The 22,363-nt window shown below is 45.1% G+C and overlaps 1 protein-coding gene across 1 annotated transcript; it reads right to left on the bottom strand.

The window, feature by feature from the left end:
- Positions 1 to 9,008: 9,008 nt before the first annotated feature.
- On the bottom strand, positions 9,009 to 12,840 carry LOC148341633 (uncharacterized). Its single transcript, XM_088287902.1, has 2 exons — positions 12,717 to 12,840; positions 9,009 to 10,986 (listed from the first exon to the last, which is right to left on the bottom strand). The coding sequence occupies exons 1-2, from the start codon at positions 12,838 to 12,840 to the stop codon at positions 9,311 to 9,313; spliced, it is 1,800 nt and encodes a 599-aa protein (XP_088144028.1). The 3' UTR covers positions 9,009 to 9,310.
- Positions 12,841 to 22,363: the final 9,523 nt, after the last annotated feature.

The following is a 22,363-nucleotide window of genomic DNA, read 5'->3' on the forward strand; positions in this document are numbered from 1 at the left end:
ATTCAATGTTTACTCGTTACTGTAGTTACTTTTTCAATATTTGTGTCACTATTTTGTTCAATCTTAATATTAATATTAATAAGGCTTTGGCCTTACAGCAAGCAAACCAACTTGGTGTCAGGCCTCAACCGCAGAGAGAAGAAAAATGGTCGTGGAGGAGGTGCGCCGCCAGGAAGAGGCTGAAAGGTCTGCAAAGGCTGTCTCGCTTGCCAAGCAGGGACAGTGGATGAGGTGGGAAGGCCTGGAGAAAAGAAAGCTTGGCTGGAGGGATCTCTGGGAGATGGAAGCTAGCAACATCAGCTTCATCATCAGAGCTACCAATGACTTGCTCCCATCCCCAAAAAACCTCCACCAGTGGTATGGCGAAGATCCAACCTGTGCCCTCTGCCCAACACCAGCAACTCTCAAACACATCCTGACTGGTTGTAAGACCAGCCTCACACAAGGCCGCTATACCTGGAGGCACAACCAGGTTCTCAAGAGCTTGGCAGCAGTGCTTGAAAGCAAGAGAATTACCATCAACTCCTTGCCCTTAAGAGCCACCACTACCATTACAGCACCAAAATTTGTCAGAGAGGGACAGAAAAAGCCCCACCATCCTTTTCTCAAGACAGAAGTTGGTCAGCTAACCAAAGGCCCGGGATTGGAAGATGCTGGTCGACATAGGTCAGCAACTAATCTTCCCAGCAGAGATTGCAGCCACCACCCTAAGGTCAGACTTAGTGCTGTGGTCCCCTTCACTGAAGGCTGTCTACATTGCAGAGCTGACAGTCCCGTGGGAAAATGCAGTTGAAGAGGCCTATGAGCGTAAGAAGTTGCGCTACACTGAACTGGCGGCGGACGCACAACAACGAGGGTGGAAAGCCAAGGTCTATCCCGTCGAAGTTGGATGCAGAGGGTTTGTGGCCTCATCAACCATCAAGCTGCTGAAAGACCTGGGCATCCATGGACAGGCTCTGCGGCACACAGTCAGATCACTCTCGAAAGCGGCTGAAAGAGGCAGCCAGTGGATCTGGATGAAGAGGAAGGACACCTCATGGGCTCATAGATCAGCAAAATGACCCCCGCACCCCCTCCCCATCCCACCACTAATCTCCGTCATCCCACTTGAGTACCCAGGGCAGAACCATCCACCACAGTTGATTGGGCATGGGGCACAAGCGCGGGCGTGATCAACCCGCCGCTGGCCACCATCGATGAGGGTGTCTAGTGATAAAGGCCGAAACACCCAGTGATTTGATGGAACACTACTGACGATGTGTCCCAAATTGACATCTCTCCCATCCCAACCATGAGACACAAGCCCCATGCCACTCTCAACAGCAAGCCTAACCTCATGCGAATACCATCTATCGGCACAATGGACAGTTTACCATCACGTGCAGTGTTTTATGATTCGATATATATATATATATATATATATATATTTTTATATATATATATATATATATATATATATATATAATTTTTGGGGGACGAAGAAATATATTTCAGAAATACGTGATTAAAGCGTGACATCATCAGAAGGCGCGAGGGCCACCGAAAAACCCTTTTTTATCTCATCTTTTGGCGGATCATATCAAATATAACGAACTAAGTGGTATCAACATTTTAGGCTCAGAGCTGACTATCACTCAGTTAGCAGACACGGGGAGGACATGCAAACTCCACAAAAGATGGCCGAAGCCGGGATCGAACCCGATAAGCTCCGGCCATCTTGTGTGGAGTTTGCATGTCCTCCCCGTGCCTGCGTGGGTTTCCTCCGGGTACTCCGGTTTCCTCCCACATTCGAAAAACATGCATGGCATGCCGATTGAACACTGTAAATTGCCCCTAGGTATGAGTGTGAGCGCGGATGGTTGTTCGTCTCTGTGTGCCCTGCAATTGGCTGGCAACCAGTTCAGGGTGTCCCCCGCCTACTGCCCGAAGATAGCTGGGATAGGCTCCAGCACTACCCCCACCACCCCCACCCCCGCGACCCTAGTGAGGAGAAGCGGTTCAGAAGATGGATGGATATATATATATATATATATATATATATATATATATCTGTATATATATATATATATATATATATATATAGATATATATTTAAAGACTGTACTCCCAGAGTTTCACCAGCATGTCAAGTGCCCGACGAGGGGAGACAACACTCTCGACCATGTGTACTCGAACATCAAGCACGCATACAGAGCCCTCCCACTCGCCCCCCTCGGCCAGTCAGACCACCTGTCCTTGCAGCTCGCACCTGCGTACACCCCTCTCAGGCGCAGATTCAGGCCTACCACAAAGACTGTGAAAACCTGGCGTGACGACGCCATGAGTGAATTACAGGACTGCTTTCATGACACAAACTGGGACCTCTTTGATCATCAGGACCTTGATGTCTACACGCATTGTGTACTGGACTACATCAAGTTCTGCATGGAAACTGTGTCCCAACAAAAGACTATACGGACCTTCCCAAATGCGAAGCCCTGGATGTCCAGCAGGGTTCGCGCTCTCCTCAAGGCCCGGGACGCTGCCTTCAGGTCAGGCGACAAAGCCCAGTACAGGGTGGCCCGTGCTGACCTGAGCAAAGGCATCAAGCTAGCCAAGGCAACCTACAAGGGGAGGCTGGAGGCCCACCTTGCCAGTAACAGACCACGGGAGGTGTGGCAGGGTCTACGGAGCATCACCAACTTCCGTGGCAGCAGCACGACCTCTGTAGACCCGAGTGCATCGCTGGCAGAGGAGCTTAACTGCTTCTTCGCTCGCTTTGACTCGCCCCAACCGTCACACCCCCGCACTTCAAGCTCCAACTCCCCCCCACTCATCGTAGAGGAACACGATGTGAGGCGCGCGCTCCTGGCGGTCAACCCCAGGAAAGCTACTGGACCCGACGGAATACCAGGCAAGGTCCTCAGAGCATGTGCCCACCAACTGTCACATGTTTTCTGCAGGATCTTCAACCGCTCCCTGGCTCAGGCAGTCATCCCCTCCTGCTTGAAAACTTCCACCATTATTCCTGTCCCCAAAAAGTCACCAGCCGTCCACCTGAATGACTACCGTCCTGTTGCTCTCACACCAGTCATTATGAAGTGCTTCGAGAGGCTGGTTCTCCAGCACATCAGGGACTGCCTTCCTCCCACTCTGGACCCCTACCAGTTTGCATACCGGGCTAACAGATCCACTGAGGACGCCATCGACACTGCTCTGCATGTTGTACTGGGCCACCTGGAACAACAGCAGAGCTATGCAAGGATGCTCTTTGTGGACTACAGCTCGGCATTCAACACGATCATCCCAGACATCCTCGTCGCCAAACTGGACACTCTCGGCCTCCCTGCCCTCACACGCATCTGGATTAAGGACTTTCTGACCAACAGACCCCAGACTGTGTTGCTCGGCCCCTACACGTCCTCCACCCTCATGCTGAGCACCGGTTCCCCCCAAGGATGCGTGCTGAGCCCTCTCCTGTACGCCCTCTACACCTACGACTGCAGCCCGGCCCACGGCAACAACACCATCGTCAAGTTTGCTGACGACACGACAGTGGTCAGTCTGATCTCGGAAGGTGACGAGACAGCCTACAGAGAGGAGGTAAAGAGACTGACAACTTGGTGCAAGGACAACAGACTGCACCTTAACTCTGCTAAAACAAAGGAGATTGTCGTCGACTTCAGGAGGAACAAGACGCTGCCACCCCCCCTCTGCATCGAAGGCGTGTGTGTAGAGAGGGTCCACACGTTCAAGTTCCTGGGAGTACAGATCTCCGATGACCTTTCTTGGAGTCACAACACCACAGCAGTGGTAAAGAAGGTCCGCCAACGTCTGCACTTCCTGAGAGTCCTCAGGAAATTCAACCTGGACAGGAAGCTGCTGCTGGCCTTCTACCACTCGTCCATCGAGAGCCTGCTGACGTACTGTGTCTCCACCTGGTACAGCGGCTGCACTGAGGCGGACAGAGTGAGGCTCCAGAGGACGGTCAAAACAGAGCAAAGGATTATTGGCTGCCCTCTCCCCTCACTGTCGGACATCAACACCGCCCGGTGCCTCAGAAGGGCTCTCAACATCGTCAAAGACAATACCCACCCAAACTCACACCTGTTCGACCTGTTGCCCTCTGGCAGGCGCTACAGATGCATCAAATCAAGGACCAATAGACTGAGAAACAGTTTCTTTCCGAGAGCCATCTCCATACTGAACTCTCACACACACACGAGACCACCCTAACCTCGCAAAACAGCATTGTGATGTGTTTCTATATGCCCTATTCAGTACTGAATTCCATTGCACTGTCTTATTTATTTATCTAATTTATATATTGTCTGTATTATTGTTGTATTGCACTGGAGAGGGGAGCCCTCTAATCTCGTTGCACACTTGAGTACAATGACAATAAAGGGATTTCTATTCTTTCTATTCTATTCTATATATATATATACATATATATATATATATATAAGTGGTGTCAGAAAAACGTGTTTAATCCAACACCCCTCTTTAACGGCGTCAATATTTTTAACGAGCGATTACGACCCATCTTGGCCTAATAAACAAAGTAGTCCTATGACGTAGCACTGACGCTTGCGAGACGGGAAAAAAAACATCAAGCACGCGAAATTTAGGACACGCCTGCATGGGCTTGCTGTGGGGATTTTTCGCCGGTTTATAGAACTAAAAGCATCATGGCGATTGGTAAAAATGACGCAAATTCAATTCTGAACGGCAATTTTTTTTTTAACTTACCTCATGGTGTCATTGATAAGAGCAAAGTCATTTATGTGTATTGCCATCGTGAACTGAACTCCTATCGCAGCACGTCCAGTTTAAAATACCATTTGATTGCCAAGTACACCGCTGATGCCAATTCTCCAGCCCCTTGTCAAACCCAGGCATCCATGGATAATTTGCAACTGAAACCGATGGATGGATCAACTAAATTGAGACTCACCAAAGCCATAGCGAAGTCGGTGGCCACTGCGTGTAAGCATCGTGGAGGACGAAGGTCTGTCTGAAATACTTCGCATTGCGTCTATCGATATCTTCATTGTAACCCTCATTCAAGATTTGCAGGAAGCGGGGAAGGCGGAAGCGGTCGCGCTCGCGCTCATCGTCAGGAGAACGTGATGATGTGACCTCATTATGTGCTTGTGACCCCCAGTGGTCTTCATCACCCTGTGATAACTTCAGCTGCTGCTTGGAGGCTCCGCCCCTTTGGCGCCCTTTGTTGTCCTCACTCTCACCCTTGTTTTCATCTTCAGTCTTTATAGGGACACAATTCAGTGGTGACTTGTTGATCTCCTCCTCCTCCTTTTTTATGTGAGTCAAGTCTGGCTCCTCTTTCACAGAACAGAGATAGTAGGATAGTAGGACACAAAAAGACAAAACACACATTTGGTTTGGTCAAGTCAAACCTCAGGCGGTGACTTAATTGTTTCTACACTGCTACCTTGACTTGTGCCTGCCTCACATAGAGCAATGCGTGCCACCCGGATTTGGACCGGTCCATGGGGTAGGGGGGAATTTCACCAAATTAAACCTCCCTTTCATAGCAGCACGGCAGTGATAATCGAGCATTTAAATACATAAACACCCAAAAAAGGCCAAAAAATGGACAAAGCTGCATAAGGGTGATTTTTTTTTTTTTTTTTTTTTACATATGCTTTAGGAATGTTTATATTTGAGAACGGTGTTTTTTTTGTGTCCACTGTGTGAAGGTTCATTTGTTCTGACATACCTTATGATTCTAGGATCTGGTTTTTAGGAGATGTTGATATGATTCATGTGGATTGTCACAAATGTAATTTGTTAGCCAGCACTGCTGGGAAAAAAATAGTACTCGTCAATTGGAAGTGTGAGAAGTCACCATCACAGAGTCACAGGTTGAATGAACTTTCTTCTTATTGTACGGCAGAAAATATTTTGTTTGGAGTTCGGAGGAAGCCCACAATCTTTGGAAAAATCTGGGGAAATTTCCTTTACATTATGCCAACGTTGTCTCCTACCGGGTAGCATTTCTGTACTTGACAGGGGTTGTTCAAATATTTTTGGTTTAGCGGTAATGTAGCATAATATTTATTTATTTATATTTTTCATCTTGACCCTTAGTTGGATTTTTATACTTGCAAAAAAGATGTTTGATTGGTTTGTGTGTATGCTGTTTTGATGTTAATAAAAGCTAAATAAAAAAAAGGCATTTTCCTCTAACAAATCGATGTGTTGATGCATATAGTTAACAATAGAAAGTTGTTCTTTACAAGCAACCAAACCTTGACCCAGAGAGTCTCAACAACTATAGGCCGGTTTCAAATCTTCCGTTTATTGCAAAAATTCTTGAAAAGGTCGTAGCGCAACAACTTAATGAATATATGACTGCTAATAATCAATTTGAACCTTTCCAATCGGGTTTTAGAGCCGACCACTCTACTGAGACGGCCCTTGCTAAAGTTACTAATGATCTTCTCATAGCTATGGACGCCGACACCTCATCAATATTACTCTTACTCGATCTTAGTGCCGCATTTGATACCGTTGATCATAACATATTATTAAAACGCCTTGAAACGTGTGTTGGTATTTCAGGTTCAGCGCTTTCTTGGTTTAATTCGTATCTGTCGGAGAGGACGCACCGTGTAATTCATGGCAATGCGACTTCGGATCTTTGTAAGATCACATGTGGAGTTCCGCAGGGATCGGTACTTGGACCTCTATTGTTTAGCATCTACATGCTACCGCTTGGTGATATTATACGGAAATATAACATTAGTTTTCATTGTTATGCTGATGATACGCAATTATCCATGCCGTTGGATATAACAAATCCACGTGATTGTGATAAATTAGAGGAATGTCTTGCCGAAATTAAACAATGGATGTCTTTCAATTTTTTGCGTCTTAACTCAGATAAAACCGAGATGCTCATCATTGGACCAGCGCGTCATCTGTACTTTTTCAAAGACACCACTCTGAGTATCGATAAATATAATATTGCCCAAAAGGATTCAACAAAAAATCTCGGTGTTATATTTGACGCAACTATGTCTTTTCAAATGCACATTAAAAATATTACTCGAACTGCGTTTTTTCATCTGCGTAACATTGCTAAAATTCGCCCAATTCTATCAACGTGTGACGCGGAAATCTTAATCCATGCGTTTGTTACGTCTCGCCTCGACTATTGTAACGCTTTGCTCTCGGGTCTCCCCATGTCGAGTATTAAAAGTCTGCAGTTAGTTCAAAATGCAGCAGCTAGACTCTTAACTAAGACGAGAAAGTTTGATCATATTACCCCGATATGAGCCAATTTGCATTGGCTTCCGGTCCACTTGAGATGTGATTTTAAAGTTCTGCTACTTGCTTTTAAAATATTGCACGGCTTAGCACCTTCCTATCTCGTTGACCTCGTGGTACCATATGTTCCGTCCCGAAACCTTCGCTCACAAAATGCTGGTCTTTTAGTGATCCCGCGAGCCAAAAAGAAGTCCGCAGGTTCTCGAGCGTTCTCTATTCGGGCACCAATGCTTTGGAATGCACTACCCTCAGATATTAGAGGCGCCACCTCAGTAGAAATGTTCAAAACACTATTAAAGACGCATTTATACTCTTGTGCATTTAGCTGAAATATTTGTTGGCCTGTTTACTGCCGCTTTTATTTTCTTTTGTTTTCTTTTCTGCCCCCTTTTCCCCCGGCTGGGGGATTAGGTGACGGTGACCCACTAGGAAGTTTAAGGCATTGACCAACTGGGCATGCACCTGTTCCAGTGATGTCGTCTTCTTGCAGCGCGACATTTGATCAATTTATTTATATACTTTAGCATCTAATTTAATTATTTGTTGGCCTGTTTACTGCCGCTTCTTCTCTTTTCTGCCCCCTCCTTCCCCTGCTTGGGAATTAGGTGATGGGGACATGCTTTGAAGATTACGGCACTGACGAACCGGGAAGGGACCTGCTCTGCCGAAGTCGTCTTCATGCAGCGCCTCTTCTGATTTCCTTATATTTCAGAACTTTGTTGAACTACTTGTTGGCCTGTTTACTGCTTCTGTTCTTTGTTTTTTTTTCTGTTCCCAATTCCCGGGCTTGGGAATTAGGTGATGGTGATTCACTTGGAAGTGGCTGTTCTGAATTTACACCAACTGACCGGTACAAGATCGAAGGCTCATCCTCGGATATGCTGCCATGGAGATTACGGCCCTGGATGAGGACCCACTCCACTGAAGTCATCTTCCTGCAGCACTTCTTTTGATTGACTCTCAGATTATTTCATCTAACATTGTATAGCATCATTTTATGTGTCAAATGTTGCCCAGTTGGCATCCATTGCAGCCTGGAAGGGGGATTCCCCCATCTGTGGTCCCTTCTCTAGGTTTCTCACTTTTCCCCTACTGAGGTTTTTGGAGTTTTTCCTTGCCCTCCTGGGGGTTAATATCAGTGGATGTCGATTGTGGTTATGTAAAGCCCTTTGAGACTGTCTCTGATTAAGGGCTATACAAATAAAATTGACTTGACGTGACGCATATGCATTCCCATCACGCTAGTCTTTGGGATTTCCCTCCAAAAGTCCCCCAGAGGGAGAGCAGATGCGTCTCCCCGTTGATACGACCAGTCTACTAGTGACCACCTTAAAATACTCTCATACCCTGGAAGGTCACTGACCTGGCGAGAGAATTGCCACCACCATAAACAATGCTCAGGCCTATTTTCTATCTCTTTTATTCAGAAAGTGAAATATTAAATGTATGTGAGGGGATATTTGAAGACTTTGAGTTTTGTTCAATGGACCATACCTATACGACCCAGCCAAACACACCGAGAAAACCAGCGCTGACTCCAGTCGCCATCATGTTGCCAACTCCTGACATACCAAAACCTTTGAGAGAAACTGAGCCGATTTGCGTTTCTCTTTCTGGTTCTTTTCATAGTTCAACTTCTAGTTTAGTTTTTCACCTTTTCACACTGCGTAATGAAGGCCAGTTGAGCAAGTGGAACAAGTGATTTTATTGATGACTGTGGAAGGTACCGATTTCATAAGCAGTTTCTTCTCACACCTTTTCCATTAAGTACGATTAAAAAGACAACTGAAAAGCATAACGTTAACAAATGTTATTCCAGGCAAAAGCAATTAATTTTATTTACATGTTTGAAGTAAACACACAAAAAAAAAAATCATCACTCAGACACAATGGTTCTTCTGGCAATGATCACATTGGCTTAGTGTCAATAAAAGAGCTATGCAAAACTAAATTTATCATATTTCATTCAAAATCACATTTACATCTTACCACAAAGAGTCAGTTCCTTCAGTTTTTTGTTTTCTTTTTTTAAGCTTCAAGGATCGCTGCTATTCTCACCAGCACAATCGTGTCTCTTAGCACTCCGTTTAGTGGAGAATTTTTTAGCACAAACGCTGCAACTGAATGGCTTGTCTCCACTGTGCGTTCTTGTGTGGATTCCTAAATTTGACTTTACAGAGAAGCTTTTGCCACAAACTGAGCAGGAAAAGGGTTTTTCTCCACTGTGTATTCTTCTATGTTTAGTTAAATCTTGCTTTTGAGAGAAACTCTTGCCACAAACTGAGCAGGAAAAAGGTTTTTCACCACTGTGTGTTCTTGTGTGTCTTGTTAAAGTTGACTTATTCAGGAAGCTTTGGCCACAAACTGAGCAGGGAAAAGGTTTTTCACCACTGTGTGTTCTTGTGTGTTCTGTTAAATATGTCTTTCTTGAGAAGCATTTTCCACAAAATGAGCAGGAAAAAGGTTTTTCACCACTGTGTGTTGTTGTGTGTTTTGTTAAACTTATCTTATGAGAGAAACTCTTGCCACAAACTGAGCAGGAAAAAGGTTTTTCTCCAGTGTGTGTTCTTGTGTGCCTTGTTAATTGTGCCTTTTGAGAGAAGCTTTTGCCACAAACTGAGCAGGAAAAAGGTTTTTCACCACTGTGTGTTCTTCTATGTTTTGTTAAAGTTGACTTATCAAAGAAGCTTCTGCCACAAACGGAGCAGGAAAAGGGTTTTTCTCCAGTGTGTATTCTTCTATGTTTAGTTAAATCTTGCTTTTGAGAGAAACTCTTGCCACAAACTGAGCAGGAAAAAGGTTTTTCACCACTGTGTGTTCTTGTGTGTCTTGTTAAAGTTGACTTATACAGGAAGCTTTGGCCACAAACTGAGCAGGAAAAAGTTTTTTCACCACTGTATGTTCTTGTGTGTTCTGTTAAATATGTCTTTCTTGAGAAGCATTTTCCACAAACTGAGCAGGAAAAAGGTTTTTCACCACTGTGTGTTGTTGTGTGTTTTGTTAAACTTATCTTATGAGAGAAACTCTTGCCACAAACTAAGCAGGAAAAATGTTTTTCTCCAGTGTGTGTTCTTGTGTGCCTTGTTAATTGTGCCTTTTGAGAGAAGCTTTTGCCACAAACTGAGCAGGAAAAAGGTTTTTCTCCAGTGTGTGTTCTTGTGTGCCTTACTAAAGACTTTGGAGAGAAGCATTTACTGCAAACTGAGCAAGAAAAAAGTTTTTCTCCACTGTGTGTTCTTGTGTGGTTTGTTAAATGCGACTTTTGAGAGAAACTCTTGCCACAAACTGAGCAGGAAAAGGGTTTTTCTCCAGTGTGTGTTTTTGTGTGCCCTTTTAAAGACAACTTTGAAGTTAATGAGTCTGTGTGACATGCCCTTTCACCTTTGGCTTGCCCATCATCATCATCATCATCATTTTCATCATCATCATAAGTATCATCATCGTGATGAGCATCTGATAATGTGTCCTCATTATGTACTTGTGATGGTCCCCATTGGTCTTCATCACCTTCTGTTGTCACGTGACTACTTGAGATGCTGCTTGGAGGCTCCGCCCCTCTGTTGTCCTCACTCTCATCCTTGTTTTCATCTTCAGTCTTGATTGGGACACCGTTCACTGGTGACTTGTTGATCTCCTCCTCCTCCTCCTCCTTTTTGATGTGAGTCAAGTCTGGCTCCTCTTTCACAGAACAGAGATTGTATTCACTGACGTCTGTCGGACACAAAAAGACAAACACACATTTGGTTTGGTCAAGTCAAAGCTCATGCGGTGACTTTGTCTTATATTGTTTCTACTGTGCTACCTTGACTTGTGCCTGCCGCATTAATGTTGTGATGCATGCAATGCGTGCGACCCCAACTTGGACCGGACTATGGGGGCATTTTACAAAATTACGTCCGACGATGTAAACCTCCTTTTAGCAGCACAACAGTGATAAACGAGCATTTAAAAAGGAAGCACGTTGCGGCTGATGCCCTATTTCATTCCTGACATAGTCACAGACGTTTCTGGAAGCGAGCTGAAGTTAGCACACACAGGCTATTGTGTGCGTCTGATGGAACACCTGTTGTGGGACCCTAACATATTGATGCAGACCACTGGGGGCCATCGCAACATAATGTCATTGATAAAATAGGAATCCTTCAAGTGAAATATGTTTACAAGTATTTCATTTTGCATTTAGAGATAGTTTCATCGTGGGTACTTTTTGCTTCCATTATAATCTGGATCCGTAAAAGAATTAAAGGGGCCCTGGAATCAGAGTGGCTATTTATTGCATGATTTACGTTTGTTTGTTTTTTTTTTTTTACCCAAAATGACATTTATCCTGCTAGTACATTCCGACATTCCCCTTTTTTTAAATAAAATTTCTGTTTCGCAATCAAATTTAAAACAAAATTATGTTTGAAGAGACAAAATCCCTTCACATAAGCATTAAGCAACAACACTTTCACTCTGACTTTCATGTTGACATATTTGAATAATGACTGTTTATATTAAAGTTATCCAATACATATTCAAATTAGACTAAGATACACCATAATATTTTAAGAGTTCACTAAATTATTTTGGAACTGCAATGATGCTTAACTGCCAAAGGGTGTCAGGAATGAGTAACAAAGTAACACAACACCTCCCACTGTTCCGTCATCGTTGTCTTTTGCATAAATTATCAAGAACTATTAGTTGCAGTCGAGATGCAAACCACCTGGGCCACAGGAACTTTATTACCAGGAACTAAATGTTCCTGGACTTGTTGGTGGAAAAGGGGGTTGTGACGTTCTCCCTTTTTAAGCCCATAGTAAGCCAAAGATGCAGATGCATTCCTTGCAGCATGCGCTTGTTCACTGATGAGATCCGTGCAACCCTGGATGGATGCATTAAATGTATTTTAAATGTTTGGATGAAGTGAAACTATGCACACGTGCACAAAACAGTGCAGAGCCACCCGAGGTTCATTGACTCTCATTCGACGAAGCCAGTACAAAGTTAATAAATAAATAAGACCAATACGTACTTGATTTTTTTTTTAAAAACGTAATATTTATTTAATTTATCCACTAAAATTGATCAACCGCCATTGATGTTTTCGCCGCAGTGTGCACATTTTTTAGAGTCGGGCAGAATTCCTTCCGTAAGGAATTGCTTGAACAAGATATCAAAACCAGAAAATGTAAAATGTTAAACGAGTTCAAATTTTATCCTGGGAAAAACATGGAGTTCACCCCTCACTATTGGTTATTCTTTGGCATATATTTTCTGCACTGATTACATTTGACATAAAAAATTGCTCAGCAGACCTGCAAGTAAAAGGCAATATTTAAAAATAAAACGGCAATAACCTTGAACGATTTCCCCAAACAACTTAATGTTGTGATGCATATTTCTAATGAAAGAAAGTCGTTCGAAACAAAGCAAATGAGAGTAAGACGTGTACAAACCTGCTTTGAGTGGCACAACACGAGGCTGTTTGCAAACTTCGTCCAGCAGTTGATGATGTTGCTCGTTCTCTTCTTTTATTCCACAAAGTTCCTCTTTGTACTTGGGTGTCGTTATTTCACACATTTTCAAATGATAATTCCAAAAAATCCGCACTCGATCTCTGCTTGGCGATGAGTCATGTGCCTCTTTTCGTTAGCGGCTAGCTAGCTAACAAGCTAAGCTAACTACGCCGAAAAGCATCAACGCGCGAAGATGAGGTTATCGGGACACAAAGACTTAATGAATTATGTCGTAGTCCTTTAGAGTAGCACTGGACATCCTTTGAGAAAATTACAGTCAGTTCCACACTAAATCAGAAGAATTTAGCGGTGGGTGTTTTTGTTCCGGTGTGGACGGGTCGGTGGATGTGGTCGAGGTCCTTCGGAAGCTGCGCGCTTGCTAATGACGTCATGCTTTAGCACGTATTTTTCAAATATATTTCTTTGCCTCTGTGTTTGTTTTAACACCTGGCTGTTCTCTTTTAATATATATTCTATGTAATATTTTAATTCGGTTGATAAAAAAATGTAACAAAATAATTAAAATAACGCCACAAAAGCGAGTCAGCTCCGACGTCACTTCCTCCCTATGCCCGGAGAAGCCGCTGCTGGAACAGCAGTGGGAAGGTTACGTTTCTCCTACGGAACGAAGCAACAATGCTGTGGTTCAATCGGGCTGCAAGATTGTATGGATATAATGTCTGCATATACTAGCAGTGCTTCTCAATTATTTCACGCCCGCCCCTACCAAGAAGAAAAAGATTCGCGCCCCCCCACCACCAATTTTTTTTCTGTCTTTGTATATTGAGATTAGATTGTCAATAAAATATCCCTTAACTAACCTACATTGATAAGAAATATAGTTTCGAGAACTATTATCGTGAGGATCTCGAAGCTCAGTACTCTGTTGTGCAAATATTGATGAGATGACAAATATTTGTCATGTCATGTCATTGTCCTCACCGCTTATCCTGTGCAGGGTCGCGGGAGAGTGCTGGAGCCAATTCCAGCTGACTACGGGCGAATGGCGCACTACACCCTGAACTGGTCGCCAGCCAGTCACAGGGCAGACATAGACACCGTCACTGAGTGGGAACTGAACCCACGTTGCCTGCACACAACTCAGGCGAGTGTACCACTCCACCATCAGTGACATGATAAATATTTACTAATACGTTTTTTGTCAAAAACTTTATTAACATTAACAAACAGTTATTAATACGTACATAATATAGAAAAGACAAAAAGAAGAGCCAGGGGGATTTTAAACAAAAATTCTATATGAATAACATAAAGCAACAGCTTTAGTATTGTTGGAGTTGAGTCACCGTGGAAATGAGAAGTATTTAGTAAATCAACTTTTAAAAGCCAAACGTACGCCAATGCGTGTTCGGTTTTTGTACTCAAGAAGAAAAGGGTCAAATAAAGACTCAACAACTGATTAGAGTTCCGATATTTAGTTTCTTCCATTTCTGGAGTTCAGGAAATAGTACAAAGACAGATATCTGGGTGGCTTTTTCTTAATCTCACGAGAAACTGCACTCGGGTGAGCACAGTCAAAAAATGTGCACCATCTTTCAGCCCAGCTTCAGTTTTTAGAGGAGTTTTTTATGTCAAGAGTAATGTAGGTTGAATCGGTTGAATCGGTCGTCCTCGCTCCCACGGCACGGGTCAACGTCCAAGGGAAGGTCCTCCCCAGGTTAGTCTGGATAGTTGATTCCCGTCTGGTCCCCAAGACTGGCACGCCAAGGCTGGCCTTCTCCGGCGGGCAGTCTCTCTGTCTCTCTCCCCGCTGGCATTCCTCTGTAATCTTGTCGGTGTGCATGTGTGCATGCGTATGTGCATGTGCTCCGATCTCCAATTGTTATGTCTTTCGGAATGTGTTTTTTTTATAGCGTCAGTGTGAGTCCTCCAGTGCCCAATTTGGTATGTTTGCATATCTACAGCCAATGTGGAGAATGAGCTTCGTGGTATTTGTCCATGAAGTGCTGTGAATGCAAGTCATGGAAATGCTATGTGTGCAAATTTGTTCTCACTACCCAAAATTTCAATAAAGTTCACACATTTAAACTAAGTACTATAAATTTAGCATATGAGAATAATATAATAAATCATTAAACATCAGGCCTACCACCCAGTCATTCTTGTGACCCGTGCTTCTACTTTCATCTGATAAATGCTTTTTGTTTCATCAATGTTTAACATATTCCGTAAATAAGAACCTGCTAACTTTAATAATCGACATTCTGTCCCGTATGTGTTTAAAATAATGCCAGCAATCGTAATACAATCCTTCATTTACCATTCCAGCACTTTTATCATTGCAGTATTTTTTATCATTGCAGCATTTTTATTAATTTCCCCTCTGTACCATGGACAGACATTCGGAGTGTTTCCTTACACTTGTATATGTTGTGGGATGTAAGTGTGTATATACACATGGGGATTTGTGTATTTACGAATATACTGTGTATCTTCGCATAGGTTTGCTTTTTCTGAATGTCTGCTGCTAATGTCATACATTAACGGCTACATTGCAACACCGCCTCTGTGTGATCTATTTCTTTGCTGCTGTAACACTGCAAATTTCCCCATTGTGGGAATATGAAAGGACATCTTTATCTTTATCTTTAAAAACCTTGTGTTGGTGCTTGTTAAATAATTTTCCATAAGATTAAGATTGAACAAAATGGTGAAACAAAAATTTAAAAAGTATATACTGTAACAATTAAACATTGAATACTAAATTATTCCTAAAACAGTTCAATGAATGTTGAAATTAATAGTGAATTATTGTAGTTTAATGAATACTGAAACGAATAATGAAATATTAAAGTACTTAAATAAACACCGAAATCATTTTCGAACACAATAACAGTTAAGTAATAAAAGAGTGACATATTTTAATTTAAAATTTGCAACCACATCGCAACCTGTCGAAAAAAACTGTAAAAAGGCAAAGGTGCAAATATGTTGACATAAAGTATCACTTTATCATGTCAACTGTTAATAATAGGGAAATACATTTGGAATACTGTCCAACCGACGACATGGTGTCAGATGTATAAACAAAACCAGCAACAAAAGTAAAATTCAATACATCTCTCAAGTTCATATTTGGGAACAAAAATGTTTGTTCATGTGCATACGGTTTAAATCTTACGTTTTTTCTGTTTCGAAGAAGATAACAATGATTTGCATCGCAAATGGCGACATCTGTCGGTGAGTTGGTGACAGTGCTCCACACAGCCAGCAGCCAATCAAATCACAGCGGGGTGTGTCCTGTTCTTCCGCTTTCGTGACGAACAGACTGCCATTTTCTCGGAGGAAAAAAACGACGCCATCTTTCATTCGTCTCGTCTCGAGAAGCACACGAGTTATCGCCAAGCAGAGAACAAGTGCGGATTATTTACTCCAATGCGTGTTTGTTTTTTGTACTCAAAAAGAAAAGGGTCAAATAAAGACTCAACAACAGCTGATTAGAGTTCCGATATTTTAGTTTCTTTGATTTCTGGAGTTCAGGAAATAGTACAAATACAGATATCTGGGCGTCTTTTTTTAATCTCACGAGAAACTATAATCAGACGAGTTCAATCGAAAAATGTCGCTCTGATCTCAGCCCAGCCTCAAATTTTATAGGAGGTTTTCTATGTCAAGGGTCATGTTGGTTGAATCGATCGTCTTTGCTCCTTCCCCCGGTCCACGTCCAAGGCTGACCTTCTCAGACAGGCGGCAGTCTCTCCTGCTCACATTCCCCTGTAATCTCGTCAGTGTACAGATTGTGTGGTGTATGTTTTCCCAGATCAAATTATGTTTTTGCGTGTTCTTGATCGCGTCAGAGATAGGAGAATGTGGCTTTCTTAATTATTCATGACGTCATAGCCCCGCCTACAGAATGTGGCTTCTGTCAAAATTGGCCCCGCCTAGAGAATGTGGCTTCTGTCAAAAATGTCAAATTTCCCCGCCCCCTGTGTTAAAAACTATCCAATCTCCAGCCTCCTATTTTAAAAAATTTACATTTTCCCCGCCCCTTGAAACGTTAATCCCTCCCTACAGAATGTGGTTTCTGTCAAAAATGTCCCCGCCTACAGAATGTGGCTTCTGTCAAAAATGTCAAATTTCCCGCCCCCCCTGTGTTAAAAACTATCCATTTTCCAGCCTCCTCTTTTAAAAAAATTACATTTTCCCCGCCCCCTTGAAACGTAAATCCCACCCTACAAAATGTGGTTTCTGTCAAAAATGTCAAATTTCCCAGCCTCCTTGAAGTGTCAACCCCTCCCTACAGAATGCGGTTTCTGTCAAAAAAAAAAATGATGTGTCCCCAATCCCCCTCCCAAACTGTACTTATGTCATCAATATTTTAATATTTGAAATATAGTGTTATATAAAGTAGCTAATTAAATAAGTGAAATATATATCATTGAATTAAATAATTGAGATATATAAAACCTAATTAAATAATTGAAATAATATGAGTTGAAAGGGGTCGGCGTTGTTTTTACCTTTCAATAAGGTGTTGACCAGGTATATGTTCGGTTGATAAAAGCTCCCGTTTTCTTTTTGCAAACATGTCTAGACATATTCCCAGGGACATAAGTTTAAACATGGCAATGTGCATGCATGGGGGGTTGTCTGTGCAAGTCCCGGCGCCTTGAACCGACACCCCCCAAGCCTGTCACATCCTACATCTGATAAGAGCCTTAAGGTGTTTGAAAAGATAGCGAGGGGCAGGCAACTGTCGACATCCGGTCGACAGACCCCTTTACTTTTTGCAAACATGCCTAGACATGTTTGCACCGACACAAATCTGAACATGTATTTGTTGCGGCTGCCTACATTTGGACAGTCAAACGCCGTCATTTATCCCGCCCCGGGCGAGAAAAATGAAGGGCGATGTCTCCACCCCTCCCGCCCGTCGCACCCTCCTATTTCCCTGTACGTCACATCCTTCCTACTTCCCCATGTTTGTAGTCCTTTTTTGTAGTCCATACACTGAGTAAAATAGCAACCAGCCAGGTTAAGAAATAGAATACAGCTAGGTTAAGAAAATAGCACACAGCTAGGCAACCCCCATGTTTGTAGTTTATACAGGTAAGCAAAGAAATATTAGATATTAGAATATTATTATAGATATATATTATAGTATATATATATATATATATATATATACATATATATATATATATAAAATAAATAGCATGCAGCTAAGAAACAGCGTACAGCTAAGAAATAGTATGTAGTTCGGTTAAGAAACAATATACATTTAGGTTAAGAAAATAGAATACAGCTAAGAAACAACATGCGTTTAGGTTAAGAAATAGCAGCTAAGCTAAGATATCATTAAGGTTGTTTTACCAATTATTTTACCTTTCAAGGAGGAACATCATCTTGTCTGTAGACATCCCCAAGTCATCTTTGCAACAAGCTTTGACATGTTTTCACGTATTTCTTATCTATAGTTGGACAGACAGACGACCACCAAGTTGTGGTCGTGTTTGTAAGCATAAACAACACCGCCCGCCCCCCAGAATCACGCTTCTGTCAAAAATAAGCACATCCCCTACTATCATATTCCGACCCCAGTCTCAATACAGCCAAAGCCCAAGTCACGCTCTGCACAGACAAACCAATTTTTCCGGCTGAAGAGCCAGACCTACTCTAAAAATGAAGACGCTCAGAACAAGACGCCGCATGGTCAGGGACATCACACAGAGAAGGGTGACAACCATCGTTGCACCTGATCAGGTTTCTAACAACATTGCAGAACGTTCGTCAGGTAAACGATGCAACTATTAACTAACTATGTAGCTATATAATATTTAAGCAAAGTATCTTTGTATTACAGATAGCGGTGTGGATGAACCTACAAGCAACCGTGACATGACTATGGTTGAAAACGTTGTTGGTGTAGAAACCCTGACAACTGCAAACATGGAACAGGTTGACGCCTGTACAAATGTAGACCAGGATGGAACCCCTACAAAAACAGACGAGGACCAGGCAGGACCATCATACTCTTTATGGGTGGGCGGTACGGGAATCTTACCAACCCCTGTTGTAGCCTCGTACAACACTGGCGAGCCATCATATTCAGGGTGGAGCCGTCCCGTTTCAATGACGCCGCCGTCGACACCTCCGATGACCCCCACCTCGTCGGCAGAATCTTCACAAAACGAGAAGGTACAACAGCCCAGTTGGTCCCACCAGGCTGAATCTCCACAAATCAAGGAGGTACGAGTACCTAGTTGGTCCGAACAAGAGTTCTCAAACCGTTCGCTTGAGCCCTCTAAGGTTCAGACCGTCAACGACCCTGACCCCGCACCTGCACCTATTTCCAAGGATGATGTACAACATATGTCATGGGTTGATCCTCCTAAGGGATGGGTTGATATGGATGTCGTAATAGTTGTTAAAGCGGCGATTCTTTACATGGTCAGACGCTTTTTGATAAAGTATCACAAAAAACGGGGTTGTTTGCATAGCTTGTTATGTACGGGCATATGCGGGGACAGCCCTTGAAGAGGGTTGGGTACAGTGGACCCCGGAAGTGGGTGTGTTTTGTGGTGACGTGGCGTTGTTGTGGTCCGTGATGGAAATAAAACGAGTCGATCATCACGTCGTAGTCTGAGAGTAATTCCGACACAACATTGGCGACGAGGATAATGGATTCCCTTCTAGCACCTCTTTCCCCGTTCCTCGCCCTCCCGGGAGACCCGCCAATTCCATGGGTACGTTGGCTGGAGTCTTTTGAAACGTTCATAACGGCCGCCGGGCTGGCAGACGCTAGCGACGCTCGGAGGAAAGCCCTTCTGATTCACTCGCTCGGTAGCGAAGGGCAGCGGATTTTTCGGACTCTCGGTGCCGCGCCTGCATACGACAACTGTGTCAGGCTGCTAAAGGACCATTTTTCGGCCCCTCAGAATGTCATGCTACGGCAAATTGTTTTCCGCCAACGGAAGCAGCAGGCGGGCGAATCCATTCATCACTACGTGGCTGATCTAAAAGGGCTAGCCAGCCTGTGTAAATTTGGTGTGCTGGAGGACGAGCTGATACGCGATCAGCTAGCGGAACACACTAATAACCCGAAGCTCAGGGAGAAGCTGCTGACGATGCCGGATGACCTTATTCTGTCCAAAGCAGTGGATTTAGCGTTTCACCTGGAGTCAGCAGCAGCGCTGACAGCTCAGCTGACGCCCGCCTCTAATTCCCTTTTCCCCAGACCAATGCAATTAGCTCAAACAGTGGCACCACATACGGACGCTCCAGACTCTGACTATGCTGATGACAACCTGGAAGTGAACTTTACAGCACGCCACGGTGCTACAGCACGCAAAGCCTGTAGTAACTGTGGCTCACCATCACATCAGAGGGGGGCCCCGAACTGCCCCGCTAAGGGACAGAAGTGTCAACGCTGTGGGAAGCAGAATCATTTCGCCCGCGTCTGTCGCTCTTCCTCTGCGTCAGGCAGCCAAGCTACACAACGTGTGCCGGGGAGGCCAGCGCCAACGATCATCCATACAGTAGCCACCGAAACCCGATCAGCTAAATGGTGTACAGTGGAGCTGGATGGGGCCTGCCTCCCACTGCTGGTGGATGCGGGGGCTTCCAGGTCACTGTTGAACGCTACAACAGTCCGTCGTCTTTTCCCACACTGGACGCGCACTGGTAGCGCCGAGGATCTGTATGGCTATGGACACTCAAAGATTAAGATGGCTGGCACGATCACGGTGGCTGTTCGTTACGGGACGAAGACTCTTCCCGCATTCACCTTTCAAGTGTCTCGACAGGGGGCCAATCTCATGGGTTGGGATTTGTTTAGCGAGCTGGGTTTCGCCATCTTGGACAGTGTGGGAGGCACCATCCTTTCTGTCATCTCACCGTGGCGCCAGAACAGGCCAGATCTGTTCAGCGGTGTGGGCTGCCTCACCGCCTTCAACCATCAGCCTCTCCTCCGACCGGGGGTGCGCCCGGTGATTCAGCCCCTGCGCCGACTGCCCCTCGCCCTGCGCGACCAAGTAACTGCCGAGCTGCAGAAACTCTCCGATGCGGGCATCATAGAGCGCATTGATGCCTCTCCCTGGATCTCAAACCTGGTGGTGGCGAAGAGGAAGTCTGGGGGCCTGCGTCCGTGTGTTGACCTCAGAGCGGTGAATAAGGCAGTAGTCCCGGACCGCTACCCGCTACCCACGGTGGAGGAATTAGCAGCACAGTTCTACAACTCGTCCGTCTTCATGAAGCTGGATCTCCGCCAAGGCTACCTGCAGGTCCCTTTACACCCAGACAGCCGCAACCTGACAGCTTTCGTGACACACGATGGGGTGTTCCGCTACACCAGGATGCCCTTCGGCCTCAGCTCAGCCCTGAGCTGTTTTCAAAAAATTATGTCAATGATTTTCCTGGCATCCCGGGCGTGGTGGTCTTCTTGGATGACATTGTGGTCCATGGGGCGACACCAACCATCCATGACGGGCGACTGGCGAGGGTTTTGGAGGTCCTCAGCAGCCACGGCCTCACTCTGAACGAAGATAAGTGCACGTTTGTAGCCCCTGTCATCGAGTTTGTTGGGTTCCGGTTGTCCGCCGCGGGCCTCAGCCCGCTACAGTCCAATGTGGAGGCCGTCCTGCGCCTGGCAGAGCCGTCGTGTCCAGCCCAACTGTCGTCTTTTCTGGGGATGACGGCGTACTACTTGCGTTTCCTTCCCCGGTACTCTGAGACTACATCGCCGCTGCGCGAGCTCCTGAAACAGGACGCGGTCTGGCAGTGGACTCCGGCCTGCTCCGCAGCCGTCCGCCAACTCAAGACCCAGCTCACCTCACCACCGGTGCTGGCATTCTTCGACCTGGAGAGTCCGACATTCGTCACATGCGATGCGTCTAACACAGCAGTCGGGGCGGTGCTCTCCCAGATCCAAGGAGGCACGGAGCGCCCGGTAGCGTTCGCTTCTAGGTCACTCAACACGGCCGAACAGAAGTACTCAGTGGGCGAGCGCGAAGCGCTGGCCTGCGTCTGGGCGTGTGAGCGATGGCATATATATTTATACGGACGCCATTTCACTCTGAGAACCGACCACCAGGCTCTCACTGCCCTGCTCGCCACATCGGGATCGGGTCGCAAGCCGCTGAGGATCTACCGCTGGTCGGAGAGGCTCCAGCCATACGACTTCACCACTCTGTTCACTCCTGGCAAGGAAAACGTCGTGGCGGACCTGCTCTCTCGCGCCAACCCTGTCCCAGCACTCGATTCCCCAAACCCTGACCCAAAGTCCGACTCAAGCCGGGACGCGATGGAGTCCGAATTCATCCTCATGCTCCACGGCCCACTCCAGGCCTCTGTCTCCTTGGAGGACCTACAGATGGCGTCAGAGAAGGACCCTGCACTTTGCCAGCTCCGTACTTACATCCGGGAAGGGTGGCCTGCCAAGGTCCCGGAGCAGTTGGCACCCTTTCACAGGGTCCGGGATGACTTGACCTGTTGGAACGGCGTCTGCGTGGCTCGGGGGTTGCGCACAGTCATTCCCAGTGACCTCAGGCTACGTGTCCTGGCCATGGCACACGAGGGCCATCTGGGGATTGTCAAGGTGAAGTGCCGCTGCAGGGACCTGGTGTGGT

This window comes from Idiotropiscis lumnitzeri, chromosome 2 (assembly GCF_059441095.1).
Source record: "Idiotropiscis lumnitzeri isolate Australia: NSW breed Sydney's pygmy pipehorse chromosome 2, RoL_Ilum_1.0, whole genome shotgun sequence".
NCBI classification, from domain to species: Eukaryota; Metazoa; Chordata; class Actinopteri; order Syngnathiformes; family Syngnathidae; genus Idiotropiscis; species Idiotropiscis lumnitzeri.

Coding starts and splice junctions, on each gene's coding strand:
- LOC148341633 (XM_088287902.1), bottom strand. CDS start 12,840: ATGTGTGAAATAACGACACCCAAGTACAAAGAGGAACTTTGTGGAATA. Junction 10,987..12,716: donor TGTTGTGCCACTCAAAGCAG/GTTTGTACACGT, acceptor TGTGTCCGACAG/ACGTCAGTGAATACAATCTC.